The following is a 27,823-nucleotide window of genomic DNA, read 5'->3' as shown; positions in this document are numbered from 1 at the left end:
GTATATGTCTACAGTATTTCTACTCAGAGTTCATCTTTCTTGTCAGTGATGACTTTGTAGATATATTATAGTTTCTGGGAGGCAGAGCACAACTGCAGTTGGACACAATGACGGAAGCTCGGAGGCCTCTGATTGGCTTATTCCTTTTCGCTGGGCACAGGAGGCGTGCTTTGATTGGTTGGCTGCACTCCTGGCATCCTTCCTGAGGCTGGCGGTGGCAGCCCTGCAGGCTTCACAGACCGACAGTCTGTATGCTGAGGGAGCCATGTTGATGCCTGGTTTTGTGTCAATTGCCGCACTTTGGATGGTTAAAGGACTGCGTCTCAAGGACTGGGAGCCTTAGCGGTGGTTCCAGCTCCGCGATGAGAAGAGGAGAGCGGTTTGGGATGTTACAGGGAGCGCCAGAGGAGAGCTGCTCTTAGATCGCCGGACATCACACAGTTGATTCAAAGCAAGTGAAGTTGATGCTAGTTAGCTTGATAGCTAGGTAGCAACAGCTGTGCGGACGCTGCGTGGGATGCGGCGTGTGGACTAAAACAAAACCATCGCCTCTGCTTGTTGCATTTTGTTGGGCTAACGTTAGCTAAACTGCTTGAAGACGCTGCGCCCGAGGTAACAACTGAGCGGCTGGATTCATGTTAGCTTACTTAAGTTGCCTTTGTAAAGCCTAGCTAGTTGTTAGCTAACGTTAGCATGCTGAGAATCAAGCTCGCATCTACGGTCACGACTAACATTTGCAAGCTGAGTGGACAATAACTTATCGTTACTTTCAGACAGTCTGTCAGTTGTGGAGCACAGTGTCGTGTGACTAAAGCCCCCCAAAAAGAATCCTGAGTGGAGATATGGCGATACGTCCAGTCTCTGTGGAAAGCTACACATTCGCCTGCCCAGCTTGCCAAGGAGCGGCTAACGGGCTAGCAGCATAACTTTCCTCTCACGGTGTCACTCTCAGAAGCTGCGGAGCCCACTTCCTCGCTAGCCGACCTCTTGTACCTGAAGCAAGCTGGCGGCCCTCCGAGTAGAAGCCGAGGACAAGGAGCTGGGGCCGATGGCCTGGGTGCTGAAGATGGACGACGCCACCATAGAGTCGGGGCTGGTGCACGACTTCGATTCCAGCCTGTCCGGCATCGGGCAGGAGCTGGGGTCTGGAGCCTACAGCATGAGGTTAGAGACGGAGTCAACATGCCCAGCTTCCTTACACAGATGTGGTTCGTTTGAGAGAACAACACACAGTCTGTCTGGAAGAGTTAACACTACAACCCGCCTGCCCGTGTGTGTTGTTCCCTTTGTACTGAGTGTGATGGCTTTTCTTTGTTTTGGGATTTGGAGTAGGGCAGTCATTGCAGGGTGCCACGAGCAGGGACAAAGATTAATTTCAGTAAACCCACACAAAGGCAAAGGAAGGACACGTTATGCTGTGAGGCGCTAATATATTATATTGGTTTAAGCCGTTGCTCAAATTCTGGGTCCGTTGCCAAATCGAGAGCTAAACTTTGTGTACATTTCAAGATAACACAGAGGAAGTGTGCAGTTGAGGCCTTGTTTTGGCCCCTCAGAGTTATCACACCGGGCCTCTGGCTTTGTTTGTTTGTCAGTGGTGTGTGAAACAAGTCTGTACATTATGTACAAGGTGGTGGGCCTGACTGTTGTCTTTTCAATTAGAAATGTTCCCTGAGGGTTAATTGACGTGGAGGTATAAGTGGGAGAAGCTTCAGCACCTCTTTCTCCTCTCATGCAGCTGAATCTCCTGACCACCCTTTTTTGAAATAAAAGGTGTTTTGTCTTCAACTATCTTCCACTCTAGTAAGCATGTGAGAGAGAGAGTGGATGTTTTTTCTGACTGATGACCCGTGATTGTCAAAGTTCAGTCAGATTCCTCCAGCCTATCAGATTTCTGTTGGCTTTACGTAACCTCCCAACAAAACTGCAGAATTTGTACATCATATGTGTAAATGTCTGATTGAAGATAAAGTAAACAAACCTGAGGATCAGGTGCTGAATGCTTGATTCAGTGCCAACACTTGATACTTGACACTTTCTGACTGCTGAGTGTTACGTGTCTAGTGTCAAATACTTGGTCAGATTTGTCACAGTTTAGCAAAGCGATCCCACCTCAGGGTCTACGATGAAGTTGCTGTTTTAAAGCTTTTGATCAAATCATGCAGTCCTCCTCAGCGGCAGTCTGTCCAGCTGTCACTCAAATTTTTATGTTCACACTTCCATTTTTAAAACATGTTACAACTTGTTTTACATTCCCCAAAATAATGTACCAAATCAATCAAACGGGTTAACGGTACAGGTAATCTAATGATTCAGATTCAGAAAACTTTATTTTGCTTTGCTTTGTTGCAGTACAAATTGCTCAACACAGTGTTAGAAAAATGAATAAAATACTTAAAAAAAAGGGGTTTAAAAAAATCCTTCAAAATTACAATGCACAGTATTTGTCACAATGCCAAAATTGCAGGAAATTTATGCAACCCTTAAACAAATTCCTCCATGCTAAGTTGAGGTGATCGCCACATTTGTTCCTAAATGTGTCATCTTGTGAATCAGGGGCACTCTGGTTCGTCAGTGCTACTTGTTGACAGTGTGTCTGTGATATTGCTGTAAACCACCTGTTCAATTAGTAACACTTATGTCTGCTGTATTATATAAAAGGTCATGGGAGGTGATGGTATTTGTGTGTTGAAGGCAAGAAACTCCCAGGACATGCATGCGTCTTATCAGCAACGTCCTCGGCCATCTGCTTTTAGCATGCGTTTATCTGAGCATGACGTAGGTATGTGCCAGTCTCTCGTGAGAGCAAGCAAGTTTACCAATAAAGTGATGGGTCGCGTCTAAGTGAATTAGTGAAAACAGAGAGTATGTGTGTCAGTGGCTCCAGGAGTGGTGTGCTATCTGTGGTGCTGGGGTGGGTTTGCAGGGCATGTTTGGAGTCAGCAGCTGGTGGGAACAGAATGTCTCAGTGTGTGTCAGTGGAACCAGCTCCTCAGATTTCAGGAAGCAAATGTAGTTTTCCTGGGCAGCAGGGCTCAACAGGGCTGTGGCACTCAGGTTGGCGCTGCCTGGGCACCCACCCTGCAGAGAAAACACACCAGCAAGTGATCGAGAGAGAGAGGTGATTTGAGACTGAGTAAATCCAACAGGCTGCTGTTTGCAAGACGTTGTTTGGACAGAAGTGCTGCAGCAATGTCTTGAGATTGTTGAGTTTTGTTTTTTTTTGTTTTTTTTGTTTTTATAAGTTTGGCTGGGGTTTAGAGTGCCATTATGACTTGCCAAAAAGTTTTCCAGGTAATGAGATGCAGTGATCTGCATTTGTTTGCATGCATAGAACTCCTTCTCTGCACAGGCAGGCGCTAAGATCTGCAAGCGCACATGCCCTGTGCACTCGTTGACACTCCCGCAGCATTCGTCAGGGTGAGCTGAAGACGGGTTGGTTGTCTGGAGTGGCTGCCAAGTATGAGAGATAGTGTGTGTCAGCAGCTCAGGCTATCTCTGGGTGTTTATGTTCATTTGTCCTGCTGCGGCCTCATGCATACATAATAAGAGAGCCGTTTAGTTGACAAAGAGCCTTCGTCACCTAGTCTAAAATAAGTCATTCCATTTAATTCCATGGTAAAGGTAAAGTATTGTCTTCACAAAGGTGCAGCATGCAACAGTTGATGTGGGTCAAACAAATTTGATGTATGTTTAGAGATAATAGCGACGTGGTTTAACAAGAACATCCAGTCTTAAGGAATAAGGGCAGGGTTTCACTTTGCTTTTCAGACAGTCACAGTGATGTTGTTGCCATCAGGATGGATCCCACATGGTGTTGGAGATTCAATAAAAGCTTAAGACAAAACACTGAGAGGCCAGAGGTTAGAAAAATGCACCAATTAAGCCGTTCACAGAAAACTTTCAAGCTGCCACAACTTTTCTGATGGGCTTTCTATTCTCTCATATGTCTTTTCTGCATCACCTCCCTGCTGACTTTGTGTTGGTGTTCTCTCCTCTCTTTCCTCTCCCTCTCTCTCTCTTTCAGCGATGTGCTGGCTCTGCCAATCTTTAAGCAGGAGGACTCCAGCCTTCCTCCTGAAAACGAGACCAAAAATCCCCCATTCCAGTATGTGCTGTGCACCGCCACGTCGCCCGCTGTCAAGCTGCACGACGAGACGCTCACATACCTAAACCAAGGTGAGACACAATATATGCACCCCAAAGTTTGGATTGAACATCGCCTCATGTTGTTGTTGTTGTTGTTGAGTCACTTTATATTTTTCTGCTTGAACAACTAAAACTGCACATAAAGGCTTAAATATGGGATGGTTCGCTCATACACGTCGCACCTCTTTGTGCTCCAGGGCTACACACCAGTCATTTAACATCAATAAATAATTACCACATTAATTTATTGCACATTAGTATAATTAGCGTAAAATGAAACCATTGCTGATGTGAGCCTCTTCTGCCCCCCGCTCAGCACTTAAATGTCACGCACCACCAGTTTGCCATTGACTTCGTTGCACTGCTTCATTGCACGATTGGGGATTTATTTTGTTTAATGGCATTTAAAGGGGTTAACAGGAATGTGGGAACTGGCAATATCCTCTTTTTAATGGCAAGCAGCAACATATGTGAACGTATGTCCCTGCATGCTTTACTGCAAGAAGTCAATTATTGAACCCACTTGTCATGGCATTAACAGAATTTATCCATAAATGTACAATAGCCGAATGTGGAATTGCACAGAATTGCTAGTGCAGCTAAAATGCAACTTTTGCTCAACTGCTGATTGAGCTGTGTGAAGATTGTCTGGTCATCCATGTCAGGATGCAGAAGGGAATGATCCTGGCATGTAAATATTGATGGCTGAGCCTCATTGAGATGGTGTGAACCTGGTTTGAAATACCTCTATCTTCACTTGAAAAGCTTAATTGGCATTTCCTCAGTCAAAGCTGTATAACATGGACTTTTCAACACAACAGCTGTCGTCATTTATACTATTTTTTGTACCACAACTTCTAAAAGCATCTCCACACATGGTGCACAGCAATCTTAGAAGTTCTTTGCATGTCATACAGTGCAAGATGGCTCTAATACAGTCTTGGTAGCAATCTGTGTCAGATTTTTTTAACCTGTAGCTCTACAGTGTAAATGGAAGAAGAATTAAGATGCAAGAAGAGACATGTCATCAACTTGAGTCACCCATCTGTACCACTCTCATCTTTTAAAAATGTAGCCAAACAGTAAACAAGCTTGGGGGAACAAAACCTTCAAAAGAGAAGGAGAAAGGGGGCAACATGACACGCTGGTTTTGTGCAGCTTGTCTTCGCTCTTTCTAAATGTCCTCTTGGTGGACTTGTCTCACAGTACAATCCAACAACCAAAGATTTCAAAGCCACGTTTCTGTCCAGTTGTTAGCTTCTGTGTGGGACCGCCCAGAAATAGCACAGTGTAAATGGGCCTTTACGTAAAACACTGCATTGGAAACCTAGAGCTTCGTCTCAAGCTCTGTAAATAAATTCTGCCACAAAGAGGCTGCCTCTCTAATTATAAAGGACAACTCAAGTCTTTGCATCATCCAAGCAAAGAAAGTAGATCCCTTAAACCATACAGTGAGCAAAAAATGTGAATGGACTTCGTTTTCAGTCTCACCCAAATTACATAACAAGAAACTATCCTCTTTAAGGAGGCCATTGAAGCACTGGGAATAGTTGCATTCACTCCACTGTCTTATTTTGTTTTTAGTATCTCTCTTTTTTTTTGCCACCTCACTCATCATGTTTCTCTCTGTCATTTCATCTCGTGGTCTCTCTCTCGCTCTTAGGCCAGTCTTACGAGGTGCGTATGTTGGACAACAGGAAGCCAGGGGAGTTACCAGAGCTCAACAACAAGATGGTCAAGGTGAGAGGATCCTCAGAGCTGGAGGACAAAGAGACTGGAAAATGTTTTTTTCTCTTACGTCAAGTACACTTCATACCCAACATTTTGTGCGTGTGTGTGTGTTGTGTGTGCAGAGCATAGTGCGAGTGGTGTTTCATGACCGCCGGCTGCAGTACACAGAGCACCAGCAGCTGGAGGGCTGGAAGTGGAACCGTCCAGGCGACCGTCTCCTTGACATCGGTAATGATGCCTGGCACGAAATGTTTACTTTGACCGTCTCATGTGTGTTAGTCCAAGTTCAAATATCTGTGTGTGTGTGTGTGTCTGTGTGTGTGTGTGTGTCTGTGTGTGTGTGCGCGTGTGTGAGTCAGATATCCCCATGTCAGTGGGCATTGTGGAGCCGAAGACTCACCCTTCCCAGCTTAACGCGGCAGAGTTCCTGTGGGACATGAACAAAAGAACGTCTGTTTTTGTGCAGGTAACACACACACACACACACACACACACACACACACACACACACACACACAAGCCACGCACAAACACACCTAAGCCCTCTTCTGTGCCATCTGTTGGGCGTGCCACTCAATTTCCACATCAAACGCATATTTTGATCACACTCGCGCTCGTGTCTCCCCGCTGTCTGCAGGTGCACTGCATCAGCACAGAGTTCACTCCCAGGAAGCACGGTGGAGAGAAGGGCGTCCCCTTCAGGATCCAGATCGACACGTTCGCCCAGGGAGAGGGTGGAGAGTACACCGAGCACCTCCACTCTGCCTCCTGCCAAATCAAAGTCTTTAAGGTACACCCCATTCTCTCATTGTGGCGGGGGCTGCGGGGTCTTAGACCTATTACATCTGTCTTCCTTTTACCATCTCTTCTTCTCTGCTTCCTGTTTAGCCAAAGGGGGCGGACCGTAAGCAAAAGACTGACAGGGAGAAGATGGAGAAACGCACACCTCAAGAGAAGGAGAAGTACCAGCCTTCTTATGATACCACTATCCTGTCAGAGGTCAGTACACAGCTGCTCAGGATTGTCAGGGCTGACTGCAGTGTGAGAGTAGCACAAACTAGGCCCAAGTACCAACAAGCATCCTGCTTCAGCTTTGATCTGGGGGGGATATCCATGTGAAAATGTGTGCATCCGAGTAGTGAAATGTTTTTTACGCAGCAGCCCACCACACAGCTCAGGTTAAGGTAAATTGCCATACTGGTATTTTAGTCTACATACAACAAACAATTACATCACTGCCAACCATTTTCTCAAGCATGTATTAATTAGATTTATGAATGTTTACCATCCAAACAGCCACTGGCTGCGTCTGACGGGTATTGTCTCAGAGCCCAAGGACACAACAACAATACTGAGAGATAAAAAAGCTGAGAAAAGCAGCAAATCCTCACATTTGAGAAGCTGAAACTGGAGATTTTAGTCCATAGTTGACACTAACTAATGATTATCCATTATTAAATTTGTTGCCAGTGAATTTTCTGCCAACCAAATGTTGGATTCATCCATTTTGAAGAGCCTTAAAAAAAAACTACACAACAGCAGTCATTTTGCTTCAAGAAGCTACCAAATTCACATGATGTTCCTTCTTGCCATTCTTTCTTTTTGTTTTGTGGTTTTGATTTTTTTTTCCCCCCACAAACCACTCGCTCTTGAATTCAGATGCTGTTTAGCAGCTGACACACAGATGTCAGACAGTTGAACTTCTCACAGGCACGTCAATAAACCACCACAGGAAAGGCTTCACAATGATTTGCTCTTTCTCAGGTGTGTGAGACTGATTTAGTGCCATTATTCAATCATAATTTTCAAGTGAAAACACTGGCTGCTTGGGACAGACTAGGCCTGGTATGCTTTGGAAAGTGGTTGGCAGTAAAGATGAGATATATCTTAAACCAATAATGATGCATCTCATCCCACAATCAGTTTAATTTGCAGAGCACAGCCTGAAGGATAGACTCAATAAGCGTCTGTTGTTTTAGCATTTAGCAAAGGTGGTCTTTGTGTCAGGTGAGGTGTGGCACACCCACAATAAAACACAGAGGAAACACCTGCGCAGGTTGTAGATAATGAGCTAAAACTTACACTGGTCCTTCACTTGAAGTTTCTTATTGAGTATGGATTAGAACATTGTCTGTGTCTCAGAGGTTTTATCACAGCTTTTATTGGAAAAACACTGAGTGCCCCAGCAGCACTTTAACATGTCATACACTGGTGTTTATGTGTCGGTCAGTGGCTGACTAACCTCTGCTGTGTGTCTCTGTGTAGACAAGACTTGAACCCATCATAGAGGATGCGGGTGACCACGAGCTGAAAAAGTCCAGCAAGCGGACACTTCCCGCTGACTGTGGCGACTCCTTGGCCAAGAGAGGCAGTGTAAGTACCGTGCTCGACTCTCCTCCACTCCTCCTCCCCATCACTCCACCCACGGTCTGCCCCCTGTACACACCTGGCTGTAGTCTGTAGCTTATAGACACTCCAAACTCAGCTGCTGGGAAGGAGATGTTTTAATGCCAGGTGTTTGACATGAGGCAGGGTGGAGACGGTGCAAAGCTAATTTCCCAACCTCCCTTTGACTTTTCCTCCACCTTGATTCTTTTTGTTTAGTTGGTGTTCGCCTGTAGCGTTAATTAACCCAGTAAGTCTGACTAATTGTGTGTATATGTTTGTCTCTCAGTGCTCCCCATGGCTTGACAACGCCTACGTCAGCACCAACCAGGCAGCTACTCCCTCCTTCTCCTCCACTCCACTGTCCACCTACACAACCTCCTCTGTACCAGACAGGTAAGTGTGTATGTGCCTGTGTGTCCTTTAACCAAGGCGTGTGTTGGTCTCGCCTTTCTTAATCGTCGCCTTTTGTGTTGTAGTGACTCGTCCTCACCCAATCACCAGGCAGACCCTGGCAGCCATGGCAACTCAGAGGTTAGTCTGCACTCCTCTCGCCTGTATGAACTGGTAGAAAAGCAGAAGTTATGACATGTCACAGTAAGAAAAGAACAGGTCTAAATAACAAGATGAACAGTGGCTGAATTCCATTTAGCTGCCCCATTTTTTTTGCTTAATGTTATGGCCCTCATTTAAGGTGGAATGATCATGAATTTGAATTGAAATCCACTGATCGAGTGTTAGAGCGGCACTGCAAACTAATGCTGTGTGCAGCTGCAGCCACATCAAACCTTAAGAGCTGTTCAGCGTTGCGTGGTTGCTCAGTGGGACTGAATTGGTCGCGGAAAGTAGAACTCAGATCCTGGTGTGGAAGAGCGTTGACACCCTGTGTGTTTCTGTCCTCCTGCAGCAGTTGAGCCCCACTGCCTCCATACAGGATGCACAGAAGTGGCTGGTGAAAAATCGCTTCAACTCCTACACACGACTCTTCTCTCACTTCTCAGGTACGCACACAAACACCCTTAAACGTGGATGTAATGTTGTGACAGCAGCAGCAGCACAAGTGACCCCTCTGCTAACTCGTTGCGTAGGTTCTGATTTGTTGAAGCTAACCCGAGACGACCTGGTCCAGATTTGCGGGCCGGCAGATGGGATCAGACTCTTCAATGCACTTAAATCCAGGTAGGTGTCAGTATTATGGTTTGTTTACCCCTATATGAGCACGAGGAAGGTGCCAGTGTTTTTCATTGCATTAATTATGTGTGTGCAGGTCGGTACGTCCCAGGTTGACCGTGTACGTCTGTCAGGAGTCCCCTCGGGAGAGCCCTCTGCTGGAGAGACATGGCACCAATGAAAACGGAGAACACAGCATTTCCTCTAGTTTACACGGTGAGCAAGCTCTGCGATTTCACAGCATGTAACACTGATATTAATCCCTGCAGTCAGGCAGCGGGTGTGAACATTAACATGACTCTGGTCTGTTTCTGTGTAGTGTATCATGCTCTGTACCTAGAGGATCTCACAGCTGCAGAACTGATCCGCAAGATGGCGTGTGTGTGCAACCTTCCACTGGGAAAGATCAACCAGGTGTACAGACAGGGTCCCACAGGCATACACATCCTGCTCAGTGACCAGGTACCAACACACAAACACATGCAGACACTCTTATCTGTGGAAGACTCTCTATTAGGAAGGAAAACTGTGGGGAAACACTCAAAACTATATGTAGGAAAAACATCACCGTGGATATTGACAGACACCTTGACCTTGAGATGTGTTTTCTGTTGCTGTTATAAATGCCTCAAAATGCAGTTTTAGTCAGGCCGTGGTCCACATGAATGCAAAAATAGAGCTGAAGTGGATGGAGCAGGAGCTACAGGACTGGGATCGAGACTAATTCACTCTGTACACAGGAAGAAATGAGCTGTTTTGTATGCCATCTGTCCAAGAACAGCAACTCTACTGTCTGTAGTGTCACTTATTTGCATGTCATTGACATTCTCACACACATCCTGCTCTGTATTGTTCCTCCTCTCCCAACTCTGAATGCTGTCCTTCATGTCAGCCACCACTAAAACACCAAGGAACCACTCTTTCTACAGGTTGACAGGGATATTTGATTTCACCTTGTCTGTTTTGTCTCGTCCAGATGGTTTACAACTTGCCCGACGAGAGCTGTTTTTTGATCAGCACTGTCAAAGGTGAGCTCATAATGCATCAGTAGCCTCTTGTATTGTAATTTGGCCTGTAACAAGGCTCTGGTAGATGCATATTTGACAAGGATTTAATGTGCTTCTTCTTCCATCACGCTTCCCCTCCAGATGAACTGGGCGAAGGACTCCATCTAATCCTGAAGTAGTGAGGAGGACAGATGGCATCGCTAATACTCCACCCTCTGTTTTGGAGCAGAAGCCTCCCTCTGTCCCTCTCTGCCTGCCTCCACTCTTTCCTCGTACTTCCTCCCGTTCTCTCTAAACACTCGCTCGATGGAAAGCAGAGAGACTGCGCTAAAGCCATGTAAATGTTAGAATCTGACATGGGTGTGTCCACTGTTTCATATTGAAAACACTATTAACGGAGGAGACAAGACAAAAGAGGAGAGACTGGGGGGGTATGGGGTTAGGGTAAAGATGATGTTGTATGTATTTTGATTTTATTATTTTATTTTTCTGTCTTTTTATATGATTTCCGTGGGAGAAGTGAGGGGGGGGAGGCTCCGGGAGAGAGGGGAGAGCGACGTTCTGGCCAGCAGGAGAAGGAAAGAAAGCAGAGTTTCCTTATTGCTCGTTGCAAATCGTACACAACGCGCACAACCAGCACTAGGCCAGTATTTGATAACCTGTACTGCTGAACAGCATGCAATCTCAACATACTAACTTGCTTAAAGGAGAATCCCAACTTACTCTGCTTGTTTAACATCCTTGACGGGGTTGTCTTAATAAACCATTTATTGATCAGCTGAGCTTGATAACCCCTGAAATATCCAGGCTAAATTTGTGGAAGTGACGTCATTTGTGGATGTTGACGCCAACATTCAGTTTTTGTTTTTCTTGGACTTTGTCAGATGGCCTGATTTCGTTAACTCTTATCACATAGAGGTCATCCTATGTGATTTTAGACTTCCAGCCATATCTTCATGTCCCACTCAGCTCTACTCTCTTAATGTACGTCCTGTTTGGCCTGCGCTGTTTTTAGTTAATGCTTTATTTATGGATCAGCGGTTTCTCTTGCTCTCATTGAATTTACTTGTTTCTGGTGCCATATTGGCTTTTTAACCCAATCGTTTAGTCCCGTTCACAAACACAGTGCACATGCACCTCATCTTTGACTCCTCTGCTTTCTGTGCTGACTCTGAAACACTGGTTTAGAGGAGTGTGGTTTACGCCTTTTGGGATTTTGGCCATAAATGTGCAAAAAAAAGAGGAACAAACCTCTTTTGAAGACTGACGTGTGGAGCAGCAATGCCTATCCAAAAACCTACTATAATGTGGACCAAACGGGTTTCAGATTGATAGGCATTTTTGGAGGAAAAGCATCATTGGCGCTATCCATCTTGGTCACTTGAAGCATTCATTCAGAATTGATCAGATGGCAAATTAAACCCTCATCTAGTGGAGTTGCTTGTGCGCTGCATGTACATAATAAACCCTCCATTCCAGGATCTGCTCTGCAAGAAACAACCCAACACACAGCAGGCTGGTAGACATGTATCACTGCAGTAGCCTGGTTGCAATAGTCTTATCCTGTAGAGTAGAAAATCATGGCAGCTCCACATCCATCTTCAAAATCTTGTGTTTTTAATGTAGCTGAACACAGGAAGTGCAGGTCATGTGTTTCGAGTGCGCTTCGAAAAGTGACAGGAAGTCTCACACAGGTCCTGGGAGTCGCCGTAGGTTTAGTTGACCCCCTTTGATTTTGGTGCACAATGTCTGGCAGCGTCGCAAGTGCGTACAGATTGCACGCCTGTAAGTGTCAGATGGTGTGTGTGTGTGTGTGTCTGTGTGTGCATGTGTATCATTTTTTTGTTCTTGCAAAAAAATTATGTCAGTAGTGGTCATGAACTTTTTCCTGTTGGTATGATGAAACCGTGTTTAGCTTGCTGTTTAGTAAAGAGCATGTGGAAGATGGGGGAGGGAGGGAGGGAGGGATAATTTGGTTCATGGTGAGTGCAACCCCTCCTTTTTCAAGATATTAGAGACCAAGTCTGCACTGAAGAATCACAAAACTCAAGCTCGATGTGTAGTCAGTAGTGCTACCGCCACACCCTCTTCTTGTCCACCTGTAAGAAGGAGAACAAAAAAAAGACTCAAGACTCAAAAGCATCCATGTTTCTGTCTCACCAGAGCCAGGACTGTAGCTCTCGTGGTGTTTACAAGGACATGAGTACCAGAGCACAGTAAACTGTGCTCAACCACTCAAAAACTAGTAACGGAGCGGACGTGATACCAAGTCAGGCAAACCCTTGTGAGCAGTTTTGGTCCCCTGAAGGCCTGACCCAGTCTGTCTGTCTGTGTGACTGAGTGTGTGAGAGAGAGTGCGAGCAGGAGAGGTGACCACCGTTCATGTGCAGCCTAATGTCGATGATGATGCTTCTCATGTGCACAGTATCGTATGCTGGAGATGTACACAACCACGTGCTGGGAATAAATGATTTCATAACTTTCTCTGGTGTCCTGCTTCATCATAGTCATGAAGACTGAGATAACAATTGTTAAAACATTTTGTATTTCCTTGCTTTGAACCGTAGCATAGTCTGCAGTGACTCATATAGCTTTTTGAACAGGTTGAGAGCACATAACACCTGCCAAAGGTCTCTAAAAGCAGATGTTTAGGACACAGAATTGTGTTAATTTTCCCTTTAGCCCTTGCGTCAGAGGCTAAATCACATCTTGGATGAAGAATGAATATAGTGAACAATTCCCAGACAGGAGAAAACTAGCATTTATCTGCATCCTGGTGGACTGGAAACAGCTGCTTGTTCACACCTGTAAGTCTCAGAGGATGTCAATTAGTGTGTGTTCTTGTACAGATCACCCAGTTGCTTTTGCATTAGAGCCTTTTTCATTTTCCATTTAGTGTAATAGTAACTACTGTTATTGTACACATGTCGAGCATACACAGTGCACACTGCTTGATCTCCTGGTGGGCTCCCAAAGTCCCATTCATTGTGTAGCAGCTGGCTTATGGTAATTTGATTCTTTAAAAAAATAACTTTGGGAATACAGGAATATGCACCACTAAAGCACAATATAAACTGACATGATAAGGCCATACACGACCCACCTGCTTTATTACCTGATCTTGAGGCCCTGTCTTGAAGACTTTGTCAAAAAAAAAAATAGTTTTAAGACCTTAAATATTACAATTCAGCCCCTTCAGCCCCCTCCCCCACATCAGTATTTAGTAGATACATGTTGCAAACATGGGACCTTCCAAATACAGGTGTTCTATATGACAATTACAGCCCCTTGACTAGACACAGTGGATCTCAATTGAACTAATTATTTAACCTCTAAAGCCAATGAGCTGCTGATTCAGGTGTGTCCTTTTAAGAGGGTCAACCACTTTCAGTACACAGTGTACCTGGCTCTGTCATTTTTAAATAACAACCAATGACATTTATTCAAAAGTGATAATCAATAAACATATTGTAAAACTAAGCAGGATGAAATAGCATGTCATAGTAATGAGCACACTTTTTGAATAATTACTCTAAGCTGCTTCACAATTTCATGATAGTATATTGTCTATATTTATTTATTTGAGTCATTACAAGGCTTTATCTGTTTAATTTGAATATTGTGCTTATATGGTGCATATTGCTAAATAATTTGTGTTCAGTCAGATTACCTCACGCCAAACCAGGAGCCATGTAATATTCTTGCATGGGAATCCTGTACACATTACACAAAGATAGGGGGGAACAGTGGGTATATTGGGGCCCACCAGCTAATATATGCCCTTGGGACCCCTAGTAGGTTAATCCGGCCATGGTGTCCTGTGGCGGAAATAGCAGACGCCGGCTGTGAGTCGATGAAGCTAATTTTCTTGCTGCCTCGTCTTTTGTCATTAAAACGATACTGATTCTGCGCGGTGCGCCTGTGCGTTCCCCATGACGTAATTTGACGTTCTCTGTCAGTATCCAGGAAGTGGATTGCTCGCCGTTGTTTGTGTTCCTTGATCGCTACTCGTCTCTGTTTTTCTGATTTAATACACTGCTTTACGGGCCGAAATGGCAACGTTTATTTCAGTCCCGTTAAAGAAGTCCTCTGAAGTGGATCTGGTGAAACCGCTGTCGAAATTTGTAACAGCTACATACCCAGCGGGCGAGGAGCAGGTGGAGTATATCCGTGCCGTGGAGGAGTTAAACAAGCTCCGCAGGAACGCGCTGGGAAGGCCGCTGGACAAACACGAGAGCTCACTGGAGATTCTGCTCAGGTAGAAAGTCCTCTTTTATAACGCACCTAAACTAGCTATCGTATTACTAATGCCTAGATTAACCGTCTTACCTGTGGCGGTGAGTTAGCCCAGTCATTGCCGCACCCAGATGTGTTAGCTTTTAGTTGCTAACCTGGTAGCTAAAGTTGCTAGGAGGAATTTCTCACCATAATAACTGACTCATATGCGATTCATGCCAAGTTTCCTTGAGAAGCTAGCACAGACTTGACTTGTCAACTTGTTTAACTGAACTGTCAGATAGTTATAAAATGACATTAGCCACGTAAGCCGAGCTAGATACGATCTTAAGCCATGGCTCACCGGAACGATCCCATGAAAATTGTTCAGTTACCTTAGCATTAGATTTAGCTTCACCGTTCAACCCAAACTTTATTGAACCTGAGATAAGATACAGAACACACATGGAATCATAATATAATGCTAAAACATGTAATAGAAATATAGAAACACGTTGACACCCACCAGCCAAGCTCAAGTAAATCTTAACATCATAGACAGCATAACATAAAATTTGGAGTATACCCAGCCATCACCATCCTACCAAATCATCAATCAACCGACGTCACCTGCCAATTTTTATAAGCATGATCATCAGCTGTCTCATCCTCTTCCTAAGTTTGGTCAAATGACTTTAATACAAGTCACAGCTACTAACAGTGCTTATTGATAAACCCAGAAAATCAGCAGCCTTCAAACCAATTCACGCATAATCAAACTCATGCACGCCTTTAGATATAGCTACATTAGCTATGTGTCTAGCACCACTGAGAAAGTCTAAGTTCAGCCAGCTGTCTTGATAGATGTCTTTCACGTTCAGGCCCACATACAGCCGAGGCCTTCAGTCCACCGATGGCCACATGATCAGACATGCAGGGTGGCTGGGAACAAGAACCACCGCTTTCCATATCAGCAAACAGAGATCAAAATGATAAAGCAGAACAGCTGTGAGTGTAGGAGAGTCAGAAGCAAGAGAAGGACTTTATATACTCTACCAGTTTATTTTAATCTTAAATAGGTGCTGTGGATGTATTAAACATAGGACATCTTTACTCTACATGCTCATTATGTAAAGAACAAAATAGCGTCAGTGCCAACCACTTTGCAATGAGGAATTGTGACAGAAATAGGATGTCTGTTTGTTAGAGGAACTTCCTCTGTGTCTCATGCTCCATTTAGCCTGCCCGGCTGCTTGCTCTTGCATAATTACACAGACTTGTTTAATGACTGAGACCTAATGGAGAAGGCCACAGAGGTGTTGAATGAGTTAGCCTCTTCCTTCCCCTTGATATCATGTATGAAAACCTGACCATTGTTGTGTGGCGTGGTATTAACCCACATACTCGATTCTTAGGTGACATATAGATGCAGACTTTGCCCTCTGTCATTCAGTCTCTGTTCTCTATGACTCATGCACAGGGTTTGCCCAGATTACGTGAGTAGCCAGGTATGCCCTTGCAGAGTGCGGGGCTTCTGTTTTTCTCCAACTACCTTCTAGCTGCAGTGCAAAGTGTCATTGTCTTGCAAGTGCCAAGATTAGGCTCTTAAGATATTAAAGAGTATACCAGCTCCAGGTGCTAAGTGTTAGCCAGCCGGGGGAGTTTAGCTAAGCTGGAGTAATGCAAAACATTTCCTTATATTTTGCATGATAGGTTGTTTTCACTCATGGGACTTTGTAATGCTTTACGTCAGGAATTAAGGGTCCATGTCATGACTGTTGAGGTGAGGTGTCACAGTTTATATTTGAGGTAAATAGTCACATCCCCGCTTTATATCAATAGTATATAAGACACAGTATTTTTAAATGTCACTATCTTGCCAATGTGTAGATATTTTGGAATGTGTGGTGTGTGAGATGTGCATTAGCAACGAGGCGGAGGCTAGCATGTCCAAGCAGGATGGGCTGCCATTGCTAGCATGGTCGCTTTGCTCTCTGCACTCGTCGCCTGTTAGCCATGTGCCAGGTATCCAGGGCTACAGGCCCTATCCCTTTCAAAGCTGCAGACACAGCTCTTGTGTCACCATGGCTACCATTGTTTTGTCTCGGACGGTTTCTTTTTCTCTTTACTTACCGAGGAGGCACACCTCTTCTCACCTTTCCTCTGTGCACGTGTGTCCTGGTGTATCTGAATGGGAAACTTTAGGACAGCAAAGTCTTTATGTCGGTCGTTCCATATATAAACCCAGTCTTTGTTTACGTGTGTGCTTGTTGCACTGCAGTCTTTCCTGGCACTGGAAAAGCAGGGTGGATAAACTGGTAATAGGGGATTCCCTAACCGCCCTCTGTGCATGTTGTCATTCCTAATAATAGACTGTTCATATCATAGGCACAGACACTGATAGGACAAAGAGCTGAGGAGCTGTGTGTGTGTGTGTGTGTGTGTGTGTGTGTGTGTGTGTGTGTGTGTGTGTGTGTGTGTGTGTTTGTTTGTGTGTGCGTGTGCACTGCAGTGTGCTTTCCTGGCCTGATGTTTTTTCCTGACTCATTGTCAAGCGGCTCTGAAATGGCAGTTCTTCCTCAGAGCATAGCTCAGCAGTTATGTCATGTTAACCACAACCCCTTTACTGAGTTTCTCAGTTATGATCCTCTGTGTGGCCTCATCTCTTTTTGAAATTGATCAGTGACATCATATAACCTGTCGAAAACAATTACAGCATGCATGTTTGCATTTAAACGCATGAGAAAACATGGTTTTAACCCTGCCATTTCTTTCTCTCTACAGATACTATGACCAACTGTGTGCTGTCGAGCCCAAGTTTCCCTTCTCTGAAAACCAGGTAAGTGATTGGACGGTATACATGACTGTGGGTTAGTTCCTGAAACGAAGAGCCTGAACATAAAGCGTCTCTGTTTCCCCAGCTCTGCTTAACCTTCACATGGAAGGACGCCTTTGATAAAGGATCACTGTTCGGTGGCTCGGTCAAGCTCGGTAAGTGTAACCTCTTATTAAGTCCATTTGCTTCAGTGGATAAATGTCAGTGCATGTAATTGTGTGTTGTTCACACAAGAAGCTACAGAAGAAGGAAAGGACACGAAGAAGAGTTAAAGCCAATATAGGACTTTGTCCTCAGGGTACATATCCGTCATTCTAGCTCTTTATCCATCTGTCTGTCTGTGTCTATCTGGCTCTGTCTCCCACACACACAGCCAATGAGAAGCAAAGCTCTCTAACACTAAATAGATTTCTCTTCAATGTCGCATCCAGAAACAGGCCTGACAAGCTGTCCTGTAGGGCTTGAAAAAAGTTTGCCACTGAAGTATGTGTGTAAGATAGAGAAAGATATGACGCAGGTATGTGTGTTTTGATGCCAAATGTGTGTCAGGATCAAACAGGCGCTAACAACAACAACAAAAAAACATTCAGAGAGTCCATGTGAGATGAAAAGATTAATGAAAGAGCCAAAAATCCCCAGATTCTTAAGACCGCTCGTCGTTGAGTTCTTCACATTTCTTCTGTTCACGCTTGAATCTTTTGTCCTCTGTGCTGAATTGTTTGAGCTCATGACTGTGGGATTCTTTCCAGTGTAGTCCGGGCGAGAAAAATGTAGAATGAAGCCGTAGAAAGTGTTGGTGTTGGGAGAAAATGAGAGCAGTCAAAACCTTTCAGGGTATCCAAAGGATGAAAGATAGATGTCACTGTGTCCTCTGTGTAATCTGTCTGGAAGTGAGTTATTCTGCCATTCAAGTTGTCCCTGAAAAGAAGCAGAATGCTTTTAAGATTCACATGAAGGGGGACAACAAAAAGGCCGTCTGACGATTCTTATTCTGGTGTGTTGGTTTTTGTGTATTGCAGCTTTGGCCAGTTTGGGCTACGAGAAGACATGCGTGTTGTTCAACGCAGCAGCGCTGGCCAGTCAGATCGCTTCAGAGCAGAACCTGGACAACGATGAGGGACTGAAGGCTGCAGCCAAATACTATCAGGTGGGCGTACTGCCACTCAGTTACAGCACATCGTAACATGTTCAGTTTGATTTTAGAGATCCTATGAAATGACAACAGTTAGACTTTTTGTGTTTTACAAGTCATACTCATTTAGGATTGATATGACCCAAACAAACAAGAAAACTAGTTTCACTCTGTGCGTGTTAAGGCTAGTCACATGCATCAGCATTCATTTTGTGTCACTTGTTAGAAATTATTGCCATTGACAAATGAATTTCACACTGCAGAGATGCAAAGTAGACCTGGGACCTGTTTCATCCAATTAACAACGTGCAAGTTGCAACATGAGATCATTTCCTGTTAATTTTGACATGTTTCACTTATCAAAATAAACTTGTGACGCGGGCGTGAGTGTTAAGAGGCCTGCAGGAATTTGAACAGCTGGAACTGCTTCAGAATTACAAGCAAATCAGGTTATCTGAATTTCAGTCATGGCGGTAATTTCTCATCTCTTTCACTCTTTTTCTGTCTCACTATCCAGCTGGCCAGCGGAGCGTTTGGCCACATCAAGGATACAGTGCTGTCAGCTCTGAACAGGGAGCCCACCATGGACATCTCCCCCGAGACTGTGGGCACCCTGAGCCTCATCATGCTGGCCCAGGCCCAGGAGGTCATCTTCCTCAAAGCCACCTCAGGTACCAAAGGACAGACACACACGTTATCTTCACTTCAAGGCTGTTGCATCATAATCTGCTGATTTATCTCGGTTTCTCTCACATCGATGCCCCGAAGAAGAGCAACACAGACACAAACCACGACCTCAGTAACAAGTTTATGCTATCACAGATTTGCTAGTCACCCATATAAAGGATGCAAAGAAATTGCACTTAATAACCAGCATCTTTAATTACACGCTCATGATGTTTTTTTTGCCTGAAGATTTATCTCTAGCAGTGGCAGTCGGCAGTTTTGACGCAGGTTGCACGCAGCCTCTGTCCCAGTTCTGTCCACAGAGTCCCTGACTAGAGTTTTTTTAGCACAACACTTTTCAAGGTTGCATAATAAAATGAGTTCTGATAAAAAAAAATGCCTGTATTTTCTGTTGAGAGGAGTAGTTTTTGTTGTAAATTAGTTGTTATACTTTATGGGATGTAATGGGCTACTCTTCAGGGTGATGTAGAAACGCTGCTGTGAAATGAACGTCATGCAGGAGAGACTGCAGCTGCAGAAGCTGATGTGTTTGTACATATGACAACATGCCAGCAATCAGATCACAAACAGTCTGATCAACTTGTGATTTGTGGTTTTCAAGAACTTCTTATCTTGAGTGTATTTTGTTAAATAAAAGTGTCTCGTTCCCAATAGATAAGATGAAAGATGCTGTCATCGCGAAGCTGGCCAATCAGGCAGCAGATTTCTACGGCGATGCCTTCAAGCAGTGCCAGTACAAAGACAACCTTCCCAAGGTATGTGAAGGACGCGCACTAACCTAAAACCACTGCTCGGCTTTGAAGGGAGACCGTAACAAACACGTCCACAGTCAGTGTTCAGTGTGTTGGAGACGCATACAGTTTGGATTCTGTATGGTTTGGCGTGTGTACTGTCTGTCTGATTGTGTGTATTGTTTTGTATGTGTGTATTTCCTGAAAACAAGACTTGAAGAGTGGTACTCAGGTTGCGGGACTGTCCAACCTCTCTCTGTTCTCATTGGTCCGTTTCCATCCTGTTTTCACTCTGATTGGTTGGTTACTACTGAGCTGCAGTTTGACTTGTTTTCATTCTGATCGGTTTCTTACCATCTAATCACGGGCATCTGGAGTAATTACTGTCTAACACTGTGACTGACACACACACACACACACACACGCACACACACACACACACACTGAGATATATCTCTTCTGCCAGGGAGTCCCATTCAAGGTAGACAGCACAAAGAAAAGGATAGCATCATAAAAACAGAGCAAAACACAACACACAGACATAAAACATGCTGTAGCTTGTGATGCTACAGTGAGCACAGTCGATTGCCTTCAGTTGGACGGTGCTACAGATTTTAACCTTTCTGAGGTCTCTTCTTGCTAAAACATTCCTTAAAATTTAATTTTGCTACCTGATTTAGCAAATTAGCAGTTTGAAACGAGCTAGCAGTCACTAATTCCTTTGGAAGGACTTCATGTGCAGTAGTACAGATGATTTCCTGACAGCTGGTGCAGCTCGACACACGTTAGCGTGTGATTTTTAAATCCTTTAGAATGAAGATGTCAATCTGTTTGAATACCGGCCAGAGAAATTGATCCATTTGTGAAAAGCAGTGTCTATGTTCTCCCTGAATTCATGAAATCACACACACACATTCACACACACACACATGGCTATGGGATGTTTGATGAAGGTGTAGCAGCGTTTGCTGAAAGGTTAAACACTCATGGCCTTTTCTTTTTTCTCTCTCGTTGTCTTCCTTTCTTTCTGCATCCCTCGTGGTGGTGGCATTGGCACTGATTGTGTGCGTGCGTGCGTGCTTGTGTTGTGTTCGCACACCTGTGACTGCTTGTGCCTGTTTGTGATTGGCTTCTGTGTTGTCACACGTGATTTGACCTCGCTGGTGTGCGTCTGCCATTTTGTGGTTTGCCTTGCCATCGTGCGTGTGTGCGTGCACATATCTGTTTGCATGCCTGCGTGTTGCTCTGTGGTTGCCTCTCCCTGGTCAGTATTTTTATTTTCAGGAAGTGCTGCCGGTGCTGGCGGCCAAGCACTGCATCATGCAAGCCAACGCTGAGCTGCACCAGAGCGTCCTGGCCAAGCAGAAGAAACGCTTTGGAGAGGAGATCGCTCGCCTGCAGGTACGCCGCTTTCATGTGACTTTAAGGTTTTGTCCCGTTCTGTCACTCAGACTCTCTCAGTAATTCATCTGTCACATCTTGAAATAATGTGGCTGCTCATTCATTATCATTTGAATGAATTCCTATCGCTTGTGTCTAATGTAATCTTCAAAAGCTGGACACTTATTACACATACATGCCTTGAAGTTCCGAATCAAAGCCAGAAAACATTCATGAAGCAAATATTTGCCTCCATCTTCTCTCCTCTGATCATTCCTCCAGCACGCAGCAGAGCTGGTGAAGACGGTGGCATCTCGCTACGACGAATACGTGAGCGTTAAGGACCTGAGTGACAAGATCAACCGAGCCCTCGCTGCAGCCAAAAAAGACAATGACTTTATCTACCACGACCGCGTGCCTGAGGTCAAGGATCTGGAGCACATCGGCAAGGCAGCGCTGGTCAGAGCCACCGCCATCACGCCTCCACTCAGCCAGAAGTTCACAGGTGAGCAGACTCACGCTCAAAATGGTTCTTACTGTCAAGACTGTCTGAGGGAGACAAAAAGCCAAGTATCTTATTCACTTACTTGTCAAGAGTCAGACGTCTCCATTGGTTGCGGCACATAAACCATAAAACTTCATACAGGGTCTTAGCAACACTCTCTGGCTGGCTTGTTTTTTGATTTTCTGGTTGTTTAATTAGTTGCTTTTGTTTTTCCTTTCTCTTCAGACTTGTTTGAGAAGATGGTCCCCATGGCGGTGCAGCAGTCCATGAGTATTTACAGCCAGAGGAAGGCAGAGACTGTTAACAGACTGGTGGGAACGATGAGGGAGGCCACCAACCTCTGCAACGGGTACGCTGTCCTCCGTCTATACGTACGACTCCACTCAGATTGTCTTCCCATGAACATATCCGTGAGGCTTGTGTCTCCGTGCATGGATGGATTCATTAAAAATTCATAAGATAATAATGTGCTCGGCACCATTAAAACATCCATTACAAGCACTTGTGTTTTTGTTGTAGTGCCCTTAATAGCAGGCGCATACTCATATCACACTATGTGATGATGCTACCAAGCAGTTAGCAATTTTAGTAAGAGTAAAATAGTCTTTGCTCTAATTCATCTTTTGAAATTGAAATAGTTACATAACTTTTTATTTTTCAAGACGATGAGACTCAGAATCTATAATTGTCATGGTGACGAGGCACAAGTAGATGTTTGCAGACCATAACAGCTGACAGATGATGTGTAACTGCCCATTAGGGTTTTGGCATCCCTAAACCTCCCAGCTGCTCTGGAGGATCTGTCAGGAGACTCTATCCCACAATCCATTGCTGAGAAGTCCCGGTCCATCGTTCAGCAGGGAGGACTGCAGAGCATCGAGCAGCTAATCAGAGACCTGCCCGAGCTTCTGACCCGCAACAGAGAGATCCTGGATGAGGTCGGCCACACAGAAACACGCTGAATTATACCTATGATACTGCACTTTGTAGAGCCTATAACCAGTGATCTGACCTCTGTCTGAAACATAACCATGACTCGCTTTAAAAAGTAAAGAGGACGCTTTTAGAACTACAGCCTTCATAACAGCTTGTTTGTCAAGTAGCATATGAATGAAGTGCTGTTTAGCAGCTGATTTGGGCGTCCTGAGGGTTGGACTTTCCTTCCACCACTACCAGAAGAACACATAAAAACTAAAAACAAAGAAAAAAAAATCCCTTATGGCGGAAATCCCAGATCAGGATCATCACTGAAATCTAATCCACTGATCTTTTGGCCAAGGACTGTCTGTACCCCAGCTTCAGCCAACCCGTTTTTTTAGACATCTTGCTGACAAACAAATAAACAGACGGGAGTAAAAACATAAAACACAAACTGCTTCCAAGTTTGTTGGCAGAATTGAAAAGTCCGCAACAAAATGTCCCCGTTTCCCCCCAAAAAGTAGACAGTTGTGTTGTAAAAAGAGTCAAAAATGAAAATGCTGAAACAATCAGTTGAGTTGAACGAAAAAAAACTGAACACATTCGATAAAAGTAATTGATAATTGTCGCTATTATACCATGTATTCTGAAATCGTCCTCAAAAATCAGATAGTACTCGCACTCGAAACGACAAATTAAGCATGAAGGTGGAATCATCTGAGATCGAATGTTTGTGTGCTGTCTTCAGTCTCTGAAGATGCTGGACGACGAAGAGACGACAGACAATGAGCTGAGAGGCAAGTTCAACCAGCGCTGGAACAGAACCCCCTCCGGAGACCTATACAAGCCCCTCCGTGCAGGTACACACACACACACACACACACACACACACACACACACACACACACACACACACACACACACACACACACTGAAAGCATGTCCTTCTTGTTAAGTCATTTTAGCTTGTCATCCACTGTTGGCAATGCTCCTAGTCTCCCCCTCTTTCCCTCCTCCTTCTCTCTTGTCCCCTCTAACCTTACCTCCCTCCCTCCCTTCTCTCCCCCAGAGGGTGCTAACTTCCGCAACATCTTGGACAAGGCCGTACAGGCGGACCAGGTCGTGAAGGACCGCTACAACACCCACTGTGAGATGATCACCCTGCTGTGCAAACCAGAGAACGAGCTCAATGCTGCCATCCCATCCGCCAACCCGACCAAGACACTGCAGGGCAGCGAGGTCTGTCCGCCTCTAATGATGTCTTTATATCTTTGTCTGCTTGGCCAGATGATGTAAAACGTCACTTTTTATGGTTATGGTTAGTTTTTTGAGGTGTTTTGTGTGCCACGTAAACACATATCCAGTGTACTGTACACAGACTGCTGCTGAACAGAACACCCAGTGGACATTGTGTGCTTTATAGCCCTGTCCCTCCTCCCCACAGTAGCTCCATTTTTCATTCTGTTTGCTGACTTTGCACCGTGTGTCACTGGGGAACTTAAATAACTAAGCAAGCAGAACTTGGAAAGAGCGAGGAAGAAGTGCGTGTCTCTCCACAGCTCCACTGCATTCATGTGCATAAAATGGAAAACGATGGTATATTGCTGTCATTGTCAAGGCGAGAGGTCAGGCGTTCATGTAGCGTAGAGAGAAATGAAGTGGAGATGTGCGTGCATGTCCCACTCCACAGCTTTTACTGTGTCCCTGTTCTCCACCTTCACCCAGGTAGTGAACGTGCTGCGCTCCCAGCTCAGCCAGCTGGATGAGATCAAGAAGGAGAGGGAGACTCTGGAGGGAGAGATCAAGGGCGTGACCTTTGACATGTCTACCTGCTTCCTGACGGCGCTCGCCCAGGACGGGGCCATCAACGAGGAGCAGTTGTCGGTCTCCCAGCTCGACCAGTTGTACGGCGCCTACAACCAGAGGGTACAGGCCAGCCTGCGCTCACAGGAGGAGCTGCTGGGACAAGTCCAGGTACACAGAGACGCTCGGCGTTTGGAGAGATTGATTGTTGTATTTCAGAAACAAAATAATGATGTAGAAATAAAAGATGTCTTGATCAGGTCATCTGTCAATACAGAGTGTTCTGTAGGCAGCAGCAATGTTTGACCCTCCTGCATGCTGGAATCAAAGAAGCAGTTAAATCCAATAAAAAACACATGCTAGCAGAACACACAGGTCGAAAAAGTGAGTGAAACCTAGTTTGCCCTCTGAATGGCAAAGTGCCATTGTGTTTGTGTGTGTGTGTGTCTGCGTGTCTGTGTGTGCCTGTGTGAAGAAATAATTCATAGTTCACTGGGAATAAATATATTTGTGCTCCAAGAGTTGTCGGCAGTTAACTTCCTCAATCGGTGATCCGTCTTCTCAACCTGTGATCTTCTTCCAGACATCCCACCAGGAGTTCAGCAGTCTGAAGCAGTCCAACACGGAGGCCAACCAGAGGGAGGAGGTGCTGAAGAAGCTGGCTTCAGCCCATGACAGCTACGTCGAGATCAGCAGCAACTTGCGCGAAGGCACCAAGGTACTCAGTCAGCACAACACGCCGGCGCGCACGTGCCTCGGTGACGGCGAGCTGCGCTGCAGGAACTTGTCGGAAATGTTCTGCTTTTATTTGTTTTGCTTTTTTGTGCATCAAGGTGGTTTGCGGGCTGGGTGATTTATTTTTGTCCCCTCTTGTTTCTCCCTCATCAGTTCTACAACGACTTGACAGAAATCCTGCTTAAGTTCCAGAACAAATGCAGCGACATCGTTTTCGCTCGCAAGACCGAGCGGGATGAACTACTTAAGTATGAGCTTCCCTGGTTTTTGTCCGTCTGATTGGCTTACATGTTTTGTTTTTAGTGTGGAGTCTGATATTGATTTTTAACACTCTAGGCTAATATAAGAATATTTGTTGTTCTCATTCTGATTGTCACAAACCCCCGTGGGTTAGGGTTGATGAGAGTTCATAAACGCATGAATACAAAGGAAACGCTGCAGGAAAGTCACTGTTTGAATTGTTGTTTCAGAGAGCTGCAGCAGAGCATCGCCCGAGAGCCCAGCGCTCCATCCTTCAACGTCCCTGCCTATCAGAGCACCCCAGCTGCCCCCGCTGCCCCCGCTGGCGGCCCAACCCCGGCACCCAGGACCGTCTTTGTAAGCAGCCCCTCACAAAGCCCACCGATGAATGCCACCGCAGCAGATGTGAGGCTGATGGTTCCATATTGATCCCTCTCTTCCTGCAGTCTCCACAGGCCCAGCAGCAGCCACAGGCGAAGCCCCAGCCCCCAGCCAGGCCTCCTCCGCCAACCTTCACGCCTCCGGCAGCATCCACCACTCCCACCAGCGCACCACCAACTGGCCCTCCTACCGGCAACCCACCTCCTATGGCCCCACCATCCCAGGCCCAGGGACCACCTTATCCCAGCTACCAGGGCTATCCAGGGTGAGTCATCACGGCACAGATTGATCCACATAATTTAGTGTGTTGATGTCAGGATTGACTGAACGTGATGTCATCCTCCTTCTTCTTCTTCCTCTTAGAATTTAGATGATAAAAGCAAACAAATCAAACAACCCCTCGAGCCATCAACCCCTCAGATTACTTGCAATAAGTTCGACATTGTCACACTTATTTTTTCTGCTGTGTTGTCCTCGCAGGTACTTCCAGATGCCCATGGGCTACAATCCGTACGCTTACAGCCAGTACAACATGCCCAACATGCCCTACATGCCCTACCAGGCCACTCCAGGACAGGGCGGCTACCCAGCAGCCCCTCCTGGCGGACAGCCCTACCCCGGCTATCCCCAGCAGCCCCCTCAGCAGCAGCCCTACTACCCTCAACAATAACTCTCCTCTTCTCACCAGTTAACACCAAATAAAAAAAAAATACCCCCAGCAATAACACTTTATCTCCATTAGCCCCCCACCCCCCCAACCATCTCTTCTGTTCTCTCACTAACAGCGGCTAAAAAAACCCAACTGAAGGGCGACCTCACAGCTGCTTCGCACTTCTCTCTGAGACCTTTGATTACTTTGCCATCTCCTTATTCCTTTCTCCTTTTCCTCTCACCCTCCCTTTTCTCTATCATTCTAGGTTCTGTTTTCTGAGTTCTGACGGCACTTTTCCTAAACTATCAACTCTCACCGATGCACTAACCCTTCCTCCTGCCTGTGAGGTTATTTTTTTATGTACTAATTTTCTAATGGTTTAATTTAAACCCTAACCGGTTTCCACTGATAACTGACTTTGTCTGGGCTGGACTGCTGTACAACACTCATGGAGGCGCACAGAATCCGAGGTTGTTTCCTGGTTTGGGTGTGTGTGTGTGTTGGGTGGGCGGATGGGTGGTCATTACTAGTCATGCCACTGACGAGAGGGCACAGCCGCATCCTCGCTCCCCCACCCACTCAATCAACCCCCAGTGCTTCTATATCAACTATATTCCTATTTTTGTAATGAATACTGATGCCTCGCTGATGTACAAACCTATAAAAACGAATGGCCTGTAGGTTTTCTAATGTAGATGAAGACTGTTGAGAGTTCTGCTCTTTTTCTTTCGCTCTTTTTCTCGTCTCTCTCGCTCACCCAGGGAATGTTGGTATATTTCTGTGTTACAATCAGAGGCTGTACAAGTGGGAGAAATGATTCTATTATATAAATATATGTATAAATAAGACTCTGTACGTGGTTAACCAAGACACTCTGTGTGCTGCGCTCTCATGCTCTTTGTGTTTATTTTTATTCCTCAGCTCTAATGTGATTAAAAACAACTGCCAGCCAGAATTTGTCTGTCTTCAAATGTTGGATGTCCTGATTGTGCCTTGCGTTTGTCAAACTGGAGATTTGTCGAGCAGCCAGAAGAGGGCAGTCCTGCAGCTCACACAGGGAGCAGCCGCCGAGCAGCAGTTCACTCGCCATTGTTGCTCCTTCCAACCAATCAGGGAGTGAGTTGCGCCATCCGACTAATCGGACGCCTTTTGACCTCCCAAGCACT

At 45.3% G+C, this 27,823-nt stretch overlaps 2 protein-coding genes across 4 annotated transcripts; both read left to right on the top strand.

Moving 5' to 3' along the window:
- Window positions 1-244: 244 nt before the first annotated feature.
- Window positions 245-12,926, top strand: ubp1 (upstream binding protein 1). Its single transcript, XM_076754866.1, has 16 exons — window positions 245-1,164; window positions 4,028-4,179; window positions 5,813-5,889; window positions 6,003-6,108; window positions 6,240-6,346; window positions 6,518-6,670; window positions 6,769-6,879; window positions 8,146-8,253; window positions 8,555-8,661; window positions 8,745-8,799; window positions 9,173-9,266; window positions 9,354-9,444; window positions 9,533-9,651; window positions 9,755-9,897; window positions 10,412-10,463; window positions 10,584-12,926. The coding sequence occupies exons 1-16, from the start codon at window positions 1,049-1,051 to the stop codon at window positions 10,619-10,621; spliced, it is 1,629 nt and encodes a 542-aa protein (XP_076610981.1). The 5' UTR covers window positions 245-1,048; the 3' UTR covers window positions 10,622-12,926.
- A 1,470-nt stretch (window positions 12,927-14,396) lies between these two features.
- Window positions 14,397-27,612, top strand: pdcd6ip (programmed cell death 6 interacting protein). 3 transcript variants are annotated; one of them, XM_076754372.1, is made up of 18 exons: window positions 14,397-14,700; window positions 17,442-17,496; window positions 17,579-17,648; window positions 18,513-18,640; window positions 19,143-19,296; window positions 19,967-20,067; window positions 21,328-21,444; window positions 21,706-21,928; window positions 22,154-22,277; window positions 22,689-22,866; window positions 23,595-23,706; window positions 23,916-24,085; window positions 24,572-24,820; window positions 25,233-25,367; window positions 25,538-25,632; window positions 25,855-25,981; window positions 26,071-26,270; window positions 26,486-27,612. In XM_076754372.1, exons 1-18 carry the CDS (start codon window positions 14,495-14,497, stop codon window positions 26,673-26,675), a joined length of 2,634 nt encoding a protein of 877 aa, XP_076610487.1. In that variant the 5' UTR covers window positions 14,397-14,494; the 3' UTR covers window positions 26,676-27,612. The 3 variants fall into 3 exon arrangements, with proteins under 3 accessions (XP_076610487.1, XP_076610485.1, XP_076610486.1); XM_076754370.1 differs by having other exon boundaries at window positions 21,313-21,444; XM_076754371.1 differs by having other exon boundaries at window positions 21,313-21,444; window positions 23,916-24,089; window positions 24,576-24,820.
- Window positions 27,613-27,823: the final 211 nt, after the last annotated feature.

The sequence above is a fragment of the Chaetodon auriga genome, chromosome 17 (assembly GCF_051107435.1).
Source record: "Chaetodon auriga isolate fChaAug3 chromosome 17, fChaAug3.hap1, whole genome shotgun sequence".
NCBI classification, from domain to species: Eukaryota; Metazoa; Chordata; class Actinopteri; order Chaetodontiformes; family Chaetodontidae; genus Chaetodon; species Chaetodon auriga.
Note: the sequence above shows the minus strand (reverse complement) of the source record. Positions and strands in the feature narration are given on the sequence as shown.